The following is an 11,996-nucleotide window of genomic DNA, read 5'->3' on the forward strand; positions in this document are numbered from 1 at the left end:
AGGGATCCACAGTCCCGTGTCCCAAGAAAAGGGGAAGGGAAAAAAGGTTTTACAAGGAGACTCCTTGTCATGCCTTGAAATTGTTCCTAATATGAGGGACAATTCCGCAGTGGAACAAAATATCTCCAAAATTAATTTATTTTAATGGCAGAACATGCTATCAGCCCACAAAGCAAGGCATTCACTCCAAAGATTTGACTTTAAAAACCCTAATGAAATGCTTAAGGAAAACCCCAAAATACTATAGTTTTACTGCTTTCATTCTATCTTCCTGTCTGAAGAAGATAAAACTATTGTTACTTACAGGGTTCAAATTCTGTTTAGTATCAGCATACAGAGCAGGCAAAACCAAATGACAAGAGCTTTAGTTTTAAAACTTTGTTTCTATAACAGGATTACAAAAAACCTGAAGATTCCTTACACGCAGTATTCACATCTTTAATGGTAAAGATTTGGGGGAAAAAATTACTCAGAACAGCTGCTGCATCTTACCAAGTTCTTCCAATAGAACTGTTGAAGCATACTCAGATTACCAGGACTCCTATAAAGAAGCAGATTTATCTGATGATTTATCTGGCCTTTTTGAATCCTGACTTCATGAAGGAGAGTAATTAATTCATTATTTGGAATCCTGCAAAGAAAGTGCAACCCTACTTCTTCACACTGTTTAGCTTCCTATTTACAAGAATAACTAGATGCAACATGCATCAACTAGTCAACTGCAGAGAGTTGCTTTTGCAGAGATGCACATTAAGGCAATAAAGTCTATTTCAATTGCTAGAAAGTTTGCATCATCTCCAGTTTTTCTATTGATTAGTTCATTCCAAACACAGAAGATGAGTGGGGAGAACCACATATTTCATCCACCAGGAAATTGAATTTTCATTTCTTTGGAAAAAATCCAAGCAGATACACTGTTAAATCCTTTGATCCATCCTGAACAGTAATGATAGAATGTATTTTAATCCAAGACCTCCTATCCATCTAACAAGAACAAAACAGAATGCAGACTTCAAAATGGATTTGTAACCAATAATCCCTTTAAAGATTAATACGTGTACTGCTAGAACAACAAAAAACAGAACAGTTATCAGCAAAAACTACATCTATAAAAGATGGATACTTTAGAAACTTCCCACCATCAGACTTCACAGACTGATGGTCCAACTATAAGCGACTCATTTACCAAATAAAATCAAAAACATAGCAGCTACCAACAAACAGCAGCATGGCTTGTTTTAAAAACTAAACCACTTATTTCACTGGGGCAACACTGATCTAGAGGGTAGTTTGAGTACTGCTGTTTTATTTTGTTGTTTGTTTTTTTAAAAATCTGCCTCCATATTTCAGCATCTCCAGCCTGTTTCTTATGACTCAAAGATGTATATCCTTCTGCAGGACACAGAAATCCCAGAAACCATCTCCATTAAACAGAAAAAATATATAATCCAACTGCTCAAAAATACGTAAAAGCTGTAATAAAAATACTGCATTATATTATTGATCTGGGATGATGTCTGTCAAGCTCCTGCCAGAAGCTAACTTCCATAACCAAATTACAAATCCCCTAAAAACACTGATGTCTAATGGAAAGCCTGAAAGGCCGTTGGCTACAGCAGTGTGAGCAGGGTTCTAAAAAAAAAAAAAAAAAAAAAACAACACCAAAATGGCATTTTTAATGAATGACAGTAAAAAAAAAAAAATTGATTTGTAAAAAAGGTATTTACCCTGGAGGACCACAGCCCTGGGGTCGTACCCTAGACTACCATTTTCCACAGCACAGTAATTGGTAACAACAAGCAGAAGTAATTAACACTCAGAGTCCAGGAGCTATTTTATATGACTGTCCTAAGGTGACATATTAAAAAGTAGATGAGGAAACACATGTTATAGACTTGATCCTAAGCTGTTATTTCTAAACATTCCAGCACTGATCGTGTGGCAGGACTGGATCACAGGGCACAGGCTCTCTGAGTTTGTTCTGGAACCAGATATTTTCTCTCCAGCCTTCAATATTAAACATTATTTGCCTCTGCCCATAATTTCACATAAACTTATCCCAACATCACAAGGTCTCCCACTTCCAATGCTCAGGTCTTATCTGTCCCTCCTTAGACCCTACCAGCACTGCACAGAAGCACACCACAGCAAAAATCACAGCAAAGCCTATTGCTTTGTGATAGCAACAGAATGTAATCTCAACAAAAATCAAGCCACATGGCACAGCCTGGCCAGAAAGGACCCTTCCCTGCAGCCACATTCTGCTGCTTCTCCACTGCGCTTTGCTGGGACAAAAGCAAGAAAACCTCACGCAGGAGCCATCAAGTAAATCCCTCACCTTATTGGTCCTGTGTGCAGGGCTGCTGGACAAACCCTTTCCCACTCCAGTGCCAAAGCCACGAGGTCTCAGAGCCAGATCCAGCACGGGCTCCAGCACCATGCTGTACAAGCACTCAACTGCACATCAGATTATACAGGCATGCTTGACTTCAAAGGTTTAACCCAGCAAGTTTTCCATATAAGAACAAGAAGGAAAAAAAAGAAAGTAGCTTTAAAATTATCAGAAAAATTATATACTACCAGAGATTGAAAGGGATCCGCAAGGATCACTGAGTCCAACTTCTGGCTCCACACAGGGCCACACAAAATGAAATTGTGTGTATGAGTGCGTTGCCCAAATGTTTCTTGAACTCCAGCAGCTTGGGGCCATGACCACTGCCCTGGGAAACCCATTCCAGTGCCCAATCACCCTCCTGGCTACCCTGTCTTTCTCTTCAAGAAAATAAATAAATCCTTGGAATTTATTTGTAGTTTGCTCAACTTTCTTCAAAGTAAACTTGAGATTCAATACCCAAAGTAAGCTTGTTAAATCAAACCACCTACCCTTAGCTCACATTCAAATAACCTATTTTAATCTTGCTTTGTATTTTACTTTCTAGAACCCTTCCTAGAAGGAAATACACACTCTTCCTGGCTGGAATACTGTCTTATTTTTACTCATTAGGAAGCTGCTCTATGAACATTTTTTTTTTTTTAATTGTACTATTTTAAATTACTTACATAAGCACCCTTTATCAGAATTTGAATATTCATCCTTTCTTGAACGTTTCACATGTATTAGCTGCAAAATGTTTCATAAATAGGACAAAGGAATTTGTACAAATATTGAGGTACTATAAAAGATGACTTCAAACTCAAAAAAAATCTGAATGTGCTGAATGAAAATCAATTTAGAAACATCGGTATATTAAACTCATTACAGAGGATTGTATCCTTTGGAATTGATGGGTATAAGCTCTTCAGAAGGGACAGGCAAAGAAGGAGGGACGGCGACGTGGATCTCTAAGTTAGAGAGTGTTTTGATGTTGTTGAGCTTGAGGCTGCAAATGATAAGGTTGAATCTTTATGGGTAAGGAGCGGGGGGAGGGCCAACAATGTGGACATCCTGGTGGAGGGCTGTTATAGACCATCTAATCAGGATGAAGAAACAGATGAGGTGTTCTACATACAGCTGGCAGAAGTTGTGTAATTGCCAGCCCTTGTTCTGATGGGAGACTTAAACATCCCTGATATATGCTGGAAATACAACACGATGCAGAAGAAGCAGTCTGGGAGGTTTCTAGAGTATATGGAAGATCAATTCCTGACACAGCTGGTAAGACCTGCTGTTCACAGACAAAGACCAGTGGGAGATATGAAGGTCAGGATCTGTCTTAGAGCGACCACAAGATGGTAGAGTTCTCAATTCTTGGTGAAGTCTTGAGGAAGGTCAGCAAAACTGCTATCTTGGACTTCCAGAGGATAGGTTGTTCACAACACTGGCAGCGAGAGTCCACTTGGGATTCAGTCCTGAACAGTAAAAGGGCCCAGGAAGGCTTGATGCTCCTCAAGAAAGAAGTTCTGAAGGTGCAGAACAGGCTATCCCCTTGAGCCACAAGATGATCTGATGGAGAAAAAGACCAGCATGGATGAACAGGGAGCTCTCCCTGATGCTCTAGGAGAATCTACCTTCTGTGGATGAAGGGACAGGCAACAGGGGAGAGTACAAAGTTAATAGGATGTGCAGAGAGAAAATTAGAAAGGCAAAAACCCAGCTTGAACTCAGCTTGGCCACTGGGATAAAAGAGAACAAAAAACATTTGTACAAATACATTAAGTACACAGTAAGAGGAGGGCTAAGGAGAATCTCCATCCTTTACCGGATGTAGTGGGGAATGCGATCACTGACGATAAGGCTGAGGTTCTCAATGCTTTCTTTACGTCTGTCTTTAAAAGTCAGACCAGTTGTCCTTGGGGTACTCTACTCCCTGACCTGGAAGTCTGGGATAAGGAGCAAAATAAACCCCCCACAATCCAGGTGGAAACAGTTAGAGACCTGCTGCAGCACCTGGACTGCCACAAGTCCACAGGGCCAGATGGAATCCACCCAAGGATGCTGATGAAGGTGACTACCAAGCCATCATCTAACAGTATTCCTGGTCAACCAGAGAGGTCCTAGAGAATTGAAGGCTTGCCAACATGACTCCCATCTACAAGGGTCATAAGGAGGATCTGGTAACTACAGGCCCATCAACCCGACCTCGGTGCCAGGGAAGGTTATAGAGCAGATCATCCTGAGGGAGATCACATGGTATGTGCAGGACAACCAGGGGATCAGGCCTAGCCAGCATGGACTCATGAAAGGCAGGTCCTCCTTGACCAACCTGATCTCCTTCTGTAATCGAGTGACCCATCTAGTGGATGAGGGAAAGGCTGTTGACATAGTCAACCTAAACTTCAACAAAGCCTTCAACACTGTCTCCCACAGTATTCTCCTGGAGAAGCTGGCAGCTTCAGGATGTGGTAAGGTGCAGGTCAGCCTCTTCTCCCAAGTAACTAGCAATAGGACTAGAAGGAATGGCTTCCAGTTGCAGCGGGGGAGATTCAGGTTGGATATTACTAAGTAGTTCTTCTTCAAAGAGAGCAGTCACGCATTGGAACAAGCTGCCCAGGGAAGTGGCGGAATCATCAACTCTGGAGGTGCCCAAGAAACATTTAGACGTTGTACTGAGGGACATGGTGATAGGTGGACGGTTGGACAGGATTATTTTTGAGGTCTTTTCCAACCTTGTCAATTCTACAATTTTATCTGTAAGGTAATGAATTTGAATGCTTGTACATGCTCCTCAAGCTCTCAGAAGAGCAGAAGTGATTTACAGAACTTCTTGTTACCCACAGTTCAAGAGAAAACAAAGCTTTCCAGCTTTTCTAGTACCTCACCTTTGACTGGACTAATCACTGAGCCAACTCCACAAACAACACATGAACGAAGAACACATTTTCTTTCTACATCCAAGTTACTCCTGTCAAACTAGCTTAGCAAAACCCTCAGCAGATCCTTCCACCTACTCAGTGGTTATATTTTCTTCAGAGTTTCAGAAGCAAATATATTCTTTGTGAATATTATAATTTAATTAACACTATTACCACTCTACACAGGTCTGATTTTAATACGTTCAAGTCCTAATTATTTGTAGTTCTACTCAATTCTTATTTTAACCAAGTTTACTTTCCAAACATTTGTTTTGCTGTCCTTAACTCTTTTTCCCACATTTTCCCACTCAAGTCTTCACATTCCCATCATATTTTCACAATGTCCATAAACACTCAGTAATGCCAGCTCGCCTTCCCTTCTCTCAGGAAGGTTTGAGACCTACTTACTTCTGAGATTTATTTATTCATCACGATCATTTGGCACATGAATCATCCCCTTGCCTTTATTCACACGACAGGCTCTGAAGATCACTGCTGCACAAACAAGTTCACATAGTCCTCAGCCTGCGAAGAAAAAGGTTCCTCTTTCCACTGACCCTCTGCCAAGCGTGCATCCCCCTGCCCTCCTCTTATCAAGGGTCAGAGGAACAAAAGAGCATCTCCTCCCCAAACAAGAAGCCAAAGGGAACACTTAATTAGTGATAAAACTATCAGGCCTTCTGCCTGGCCTCTCAGCCAGCACCTGTAACCACTACAGCTGCTGTCACCAGCACCCAGTGACAGCAATTTTTGACAGCTGGTTTAGTCCCAAGCCAGCTGCCTCAAGACTTTTGCCTGGCTACGTCTGTCAATCAGCTATGGTTCAAGATGGCATTCAGACATAGTTTTTTCTATTCTTACTAATTATAAGGTCCGGTAGGTAGCAAGTCACACCTCCAACCAAGAACATTAGGCTGCACTGAAGACAGGGCAACTCATCCCTGAAGTGATAAAAGACAGAGAAGTTAAGCATCTGACAACACTACACAATAGTTCCAGATTTAACCTAAATTTCTATCAGGCCAGGGCTTTGGCCAAAAATTAACTTCAGAGCTTTCTACACAACACTGTTGAGGAGAGCAAGCACAGCACAGGAAGGGATTCGCAACAGAAAAGCAGCAGTTGAGAAGTCCCCAGCTCATATTATTTATGTTTTATCAACTAGGTCCTAAAATGAAGAACACAATACTCACAGCCACCCAATTAACATTGTATAGAAACTGCAGGCATCTAAACATAAAGCAATCCTATCATTTCCTAATTAAGAACTACTTTGACAATGAAATGCAGTACCAAACTGCACTTCAGAGCTAGCTTTGAGTGCAATGCTCTGCACAGCTGGATGACACTGACATGCAGCTGAGACATCTCATAGCAGCATCACCATTCCCATTAATCAGCCTGGTACAGAGTCACGTATGAGTCATTATTCTGAAGTGCGATGTCAGCGGGTTTGATGTATTTTATACATTACACAAAGAGAAAAACTAGGAAAATCCCATGTGAGGGGATTTAAATTTTTGGACAACACTTGCCTAACTGCTGATGTGATGCTCTTGAAGCACTTCCTCTTACAGAAATCCAGCATCAGCAAAAATAACAGTCTCCTCCTTAAACTGGGGAGCATGGAATAACTTAAAGAAAACATACAACAGGAAAAAAGCTTCACAAATTTGACTCATTGAGTTCCATTTACCACAAAGGGGTTAACAACAGTCAGAAAAACCTACAGTTTAAGAGGATCAAAGCTGATTTTAAGAGCACTGAAGCCAAACTCACAACAGATTGAGTCTACTATGACTCCTGACACCTCTGGAAAGGATTTGGCCATTATGAGAAGACAAACCATCATCTTAAAACCAGCTGCAGCTATGTTTGTGCCACAACCAGGCATGGGACTTGCACAAGGTCAGCACTACCATCTTCAAGGCTGGTTGTTTCAGATGTGACAATTTAAAATGTTCATATTGCGACCCGACAGCAGTCCCACTTGGTATGTTGGCACTCCTCTGCCAGCAGGACATGCTGGTGAGCAAAATATAGCAGCTACAGACTGGCAAACAGCAGCATTTGCAGCTGGAGCTCAGCTAGATGCGAAAACTGAACACCCAAGGCACTCCTATGTTGACATATGACCTAGTTTCAAACAGGCAGAGACACACACAGGAGACCCTTCACAGCCAGACTTAACCTCAGTGTAAGGAGCTCAGTCATTCCCCTGGAGTTTTCCTTACATATCTCTGCCAGGGTGTGGGAGGAGGGTTTAAAGATGCAATACAGCTTCATGGCTCGCATGGTCATCCCAAAGCCATGCTGAAGCATGAGCTGTTGCAGGTATACCTTCAACTACAAGCAGCAAGGAAGCAGTCTTATATTATCACCACCCAATTTCCTACAAGAAAGTAGTGGTAGTATTTCTATTCCTGCAAGCTTTTATTTTCACCCAAACTTGATATGGCCAAACATGAGGCAGCAACAAGTTTTCCATGAATGCAATCTCACAGACAATTGGCATTTTTGCTGCTGCTGTTTGTACTGTTTTCCCCCTTGCATTTACATTTTCTTTGCCACAAGGCTTTATTTGGCCATAAGAGGTTTGTTATTTTTTATTTAGCCATAACACTTCTATACTCCAGTTCAACCTGGAAACACAACGCCATTAGAAAAAGCATGAAAAAAAATGAGAAACTCATTTCTTTCTATTTGAAGAAGCTTTCATTATATGCAAGGTAGAAACAAGGAGAGAGCCCATCCCTCCCTGTGGAGACTGCAGTGAGCACTGGGGGCCAACCTGGTACACAGGGGACAGGAAGAGAACCAACAGGGCTTCCCACACCAACCTGCACCACAGAAACCAGTAAAATCCAAGTAAAACTCTGAGTCTTTACAAAAGACCCGGAGACAGAAACAGCTGGGAAGCCGTAAGCGAGGAGTGGAAGGATGAGCCACACAGAAGAAGTAACAACAATTTCACTTAAGTGTTCCTAATTTAAAGCCCCGACCCTGCAGGGACTCCTAAGCACACACCCCTTCCAGCACAGCGCGTACAGCAGCTCTGAACAATGCAAAAACCAGCGCTCACATCAGAGCCTTCTGTGCCCACGATCTCACAGTTGCACATAACGAGCGATCTCTATTCATTACCCAGGTTGGCAGAGTTTCCCGGCCCAAAGGCTCTTAACTAAAGCAGCTGTAGCACCACTGTCACCTCTAATCAACTGGAGCACAACTCCCAGCTCCCGTTTTGCAACGGGGCTCAGCCGACACCTGAGCAGACGTCACACGCGACACACGTTAGGATGTAAACCCAGCGGAGCGCCGGCAGGGTCCGTCGCCGCGACGCGCTGCCCGAGCTCCCGGTACACGCCCCGACTCGCAGAGCGGCGCGGGGCGGCTGGCTGGGCGCAGGGAAAAACCTACCGGGACCACCGGTGGGCGACAGCGACGAGCGTCCGTACTTCCGAACACGCGACACGCACTTTCTGCTCGCGGTAATTCCGGCCGCTGGCCCAATAACGCCAAACGACGGAGCAGCGGGAGCCGAGGCGCGGCCCCGCGGCGTTCGCAGCCCTCCGGCCCGCCGCCCGCTGCCGCCCGCTCCCGACCGCCGCCCGCTCCCGCCCCGGCCGCCGCCGCCCCTCACCGAGGCCGCTGATCTCGTGGCGGAGGCCGGTGCGGCTGCGCTCCTCCGCTATCGCCCGCAGCATCAGCTGCAAGGAGCGGTCCGGCTCGCCGTTGGCCTCCCCGTCCCGCGGTGCGGCGCGGCCGCCGCTCCCGGCAGAGGCCATGCTGCTGCCGCCGCCGGCGATGATCTCATGTCAGGCCGCCCCCGCCGCCCGCACGGCTCTCCCCGGTGGCGGCGGCGGGCGGAGCCGGGGGCCGCTCTGTGGCGGCGACAAGAGCGCCGAACCGAGCCGCTCCTCTCCACTCGCGCAGCCCGACGCTCCCCGGCTGCCACCGGCGAGTTCCCCGAGCTCTGCCCTACTCGACGCAGCCCCCGGCCGAAGCCGCCGCGGGCACCGCCCTGCCTGGTACGGCCCGGCCCGGCCCCACCGCTTCCTCCATCGGCAATCGCGAGCACCGCCCCGCCCCGCATCAACCAATGGTGCGGCGGAGGGCGGGGAGGAGGGCGGGGTGTGAGGCAGGTCCCCGCCTCCTGTGCCGGTGGTGTTGGCAACTACAGCTGAGCAGTGCAAGGTTAAGAAGCCGGACCAGGTGGAGGGTCGTCTCGCTGCCACCTGAGTACCTGAAGGAGCGGCCTCGAGTCTCCCCTGCTCCTTCGATCAGGTGCTGCAGCTGCTGAGGGCGCTGTCCTGCAGAACTGAGGTCCCCTGTGGTTGCCAGCAAACCCCAGGGACCATCTCACCCTCTGGTAATGGACCACTGGGGTTTCTTGCACTGATGTAAGTGAGATAGATAGCTGAAAGTATCACTGCGTTAGGGTGTATGTGTTGTACAGCAGAAATCTCGAGTAATGTAATACTTAAGCTGAGTAAGTACTAGCTGAGTTAACGTTGTCTTTTGAATTAGTCAATAATGGTCAAGCTTTGCTACGCCTACATAAATAACTTGTTCCAACTATGTGCAAGTCTGCATTTTTCTTGCTGTGCTTGTTTTAGTAGCAGCTAATAGGGATAGCTTGCAGTGCACATTAACAAAATCGCCAGAGAGTACCTAGCAATTAAAAGGGGGTTGGAAGTCAGTAGATATGGGCTTATTTAATGTATCTGAATGTATTTTTAATAGATGAGGCGATGCTATATATGCCTTGCATTGCTGATGCTGTCAAGGCTTGTTTACATACTTACAGCCTGTTAGAGATCTGAATTACATAAATACATCAAGCAGGAAAACAATGTTCCTTTGTAATTCTGAAATTTTCAAAGTCTCATTTTAACCTGCTATGAACATGAAAAGTACCTTCACTTTTAAATATTCTAGCTTTATTATTTTTGGTAAAGCTTTAAAACAGCTGCTTGCAGCAAATGAATGTTAGATCAACTCTACAGATGCAAGACATAAAAAGCAGCTTTCTTCTGAAGAAATAATTTGCTCAAAAATCCTAATCATATCCTAGTTACGCATTGGGATATCTCCTCCCCTCTTTTTTTTTTTTTTTAATTTTTGCTGCTTTCTGCTGAAGGCATGCACGTTGTTCAGTGGGCCTTCAAGTGAGTGTGCATTCAAAGGTTAATTCTGCCATTTTTACTTAATTGCCTACCTAACTACATCAAGGCATTTAGACTTAGGAAAGAACAGCTTTGGGCCTCCCGTTATGAAATGTGTTATACTGTGCAGGTTGGAATATGCTCCAAAATTACTTTTGGAATCTTATCATGTACAGTACAGGACTAATTCTGCTCTGAAGATGAAGTCTACAATTAAAGCTTGCGAAAATACTATCTTTAGAATGTTACAAAAATTTTAGCTAAAATTATCCGTTTAGATGCTCCTCTGAATGCAGTACAGACCATTATAAGGTCATGTATTTGTGAAGTTAGAGGTGTTTCATCTGTTCAGCTTTCCTCAGCCCTTCTGCCCCCTTTCTGTACTATTCTTGTCATACCTGTCTCTAATTCCATTAGTTAACTGCCTTGGGTTATGCTGAATGGAAGCCAGAGGTGCTCAGCTTTGCACTGTAAGAGTGGAAACATGTCTGAACTCATACAAACAGCTTTTGAACTCCACTGATCCCTCTCTTCTTGATCAAAAACAACTGTGCATTCTGTGCCTTTTATTCTAGGTTGCTCCTGTGCTGTTCCTAAGAGTGCAATTATCTTAATTGGATTGACATGTGAACCATGGCCTTTGTGATAACAGGCTCCTGGTTTTATAAGCTACTTTCACATAATCCTTGTTTCATTGTTTTACTTTAACTGTATCCATATTGTATCCAGAAACACCTCACTACTTACAAATGCTCCCCAAACCCCCCATCAGTCCAGCAAATTTGAGGTCCAGGAAGAAATACATTAAGTTTTGGGTTTATACAGCTTTTAATTTCATAAGAAGAAATGGGCAGTCCCTTAATAAAACCAAATCACAGGAATGCCAATCTGAAGATGGCTTTGCAGTCAGATGGCAGGGATTTGATGAAAGAGCTAAAGTAATTGGGAAGCTGCTTTAGACAGCAGAGATAACATGGAGCTTTGCACAGGCCAAGTATCTATATAGATAAAGATAGAGAATCCCAACTTGGAAGGGACCTACAGGGATCACTGAGTCCAATTCCTGCCTCCACAAAGGATCACCCAAAATCCAAATGCTATGTATGAGAGCATTGTCTAAGAGCTCCTTGAACTCTGGCAGCTTGGGGCTGTTATCCAAAGTCTGTGAAGAAAGCTTTCTTATCCATTGTGGTGTTAGAAAGCAGTAGTATGTAGTTTATCCTTTCATCCCCCAACGTATATTGATGGTGGGGTTTGCCATGACCCAGGTGCTTGGCTTTATTGAACCTCCTGATGTTTACCCAAGCCTACAGCTTGAGCCTGTCTAGGTTTCTCTGGATGGCGTTCTGTCCCTCGAACATGTTTACTGCACCATACAGCTTGCTGTCATCTGCAAACTGGCTGAGAGTGCACTCAATCCCACTGTCAGTGTCACTGATGAAGATGTTAAGGAGCACCTATCCCACTACTGACCACTGATGTCCATCCAGACATTGAGCCATTGGCAACCACTCTTTGGGTATGATCTCAGAACCA

At 44.4% G+C, this 11,996-nt stretch overlaps 1 protein-coding gene across 2 annotated transcripts in view; it reads right to left on the reverse strand.

Moving 5' to 3' along the window:
- The window catches only part of KIAA0930 (KIAA0930 ortholog), a 70,092-nt gene extending 60,712 nt beyond the window's left edge, over window positions 1-9,380 (reverse strand). The window contains exon 1 of one of the 2 annotated variants that reach the window (XM_031597240.2): window positions 8,936-9,380. In XM_031597240.2, coding sequence (XP_031453100.1) covers window positions 8,936-9,080 — 145 coding nt within the window. In that variant the 5' untranslated portion in view covers window positions 9,081-9,380. The remainder of the gene's footprint in view (window positions 1-8,935) is intronic. The other variant, XM_031597239.2, reaches the window with a different exon arrangement.
- Window positions 9,381-11,996: the final 2,616 nt, after the last annotated feature.

This window comes from Phasianus colchicus, chromosome 1 (assembly GCF_987193195.1).
Source record: "Phasianus colchicus chromosome 1, bPhaCol1.hap1.1, whole genome shotgun sequence".
In the NCBI taxonomy this organism is placed as follows: domain Eukaryota; kingdom Metazoa; phylum Chordata; class Aves; order Galliformes; family Phasianidae; genus Phasianus; species Phasianus colchicus.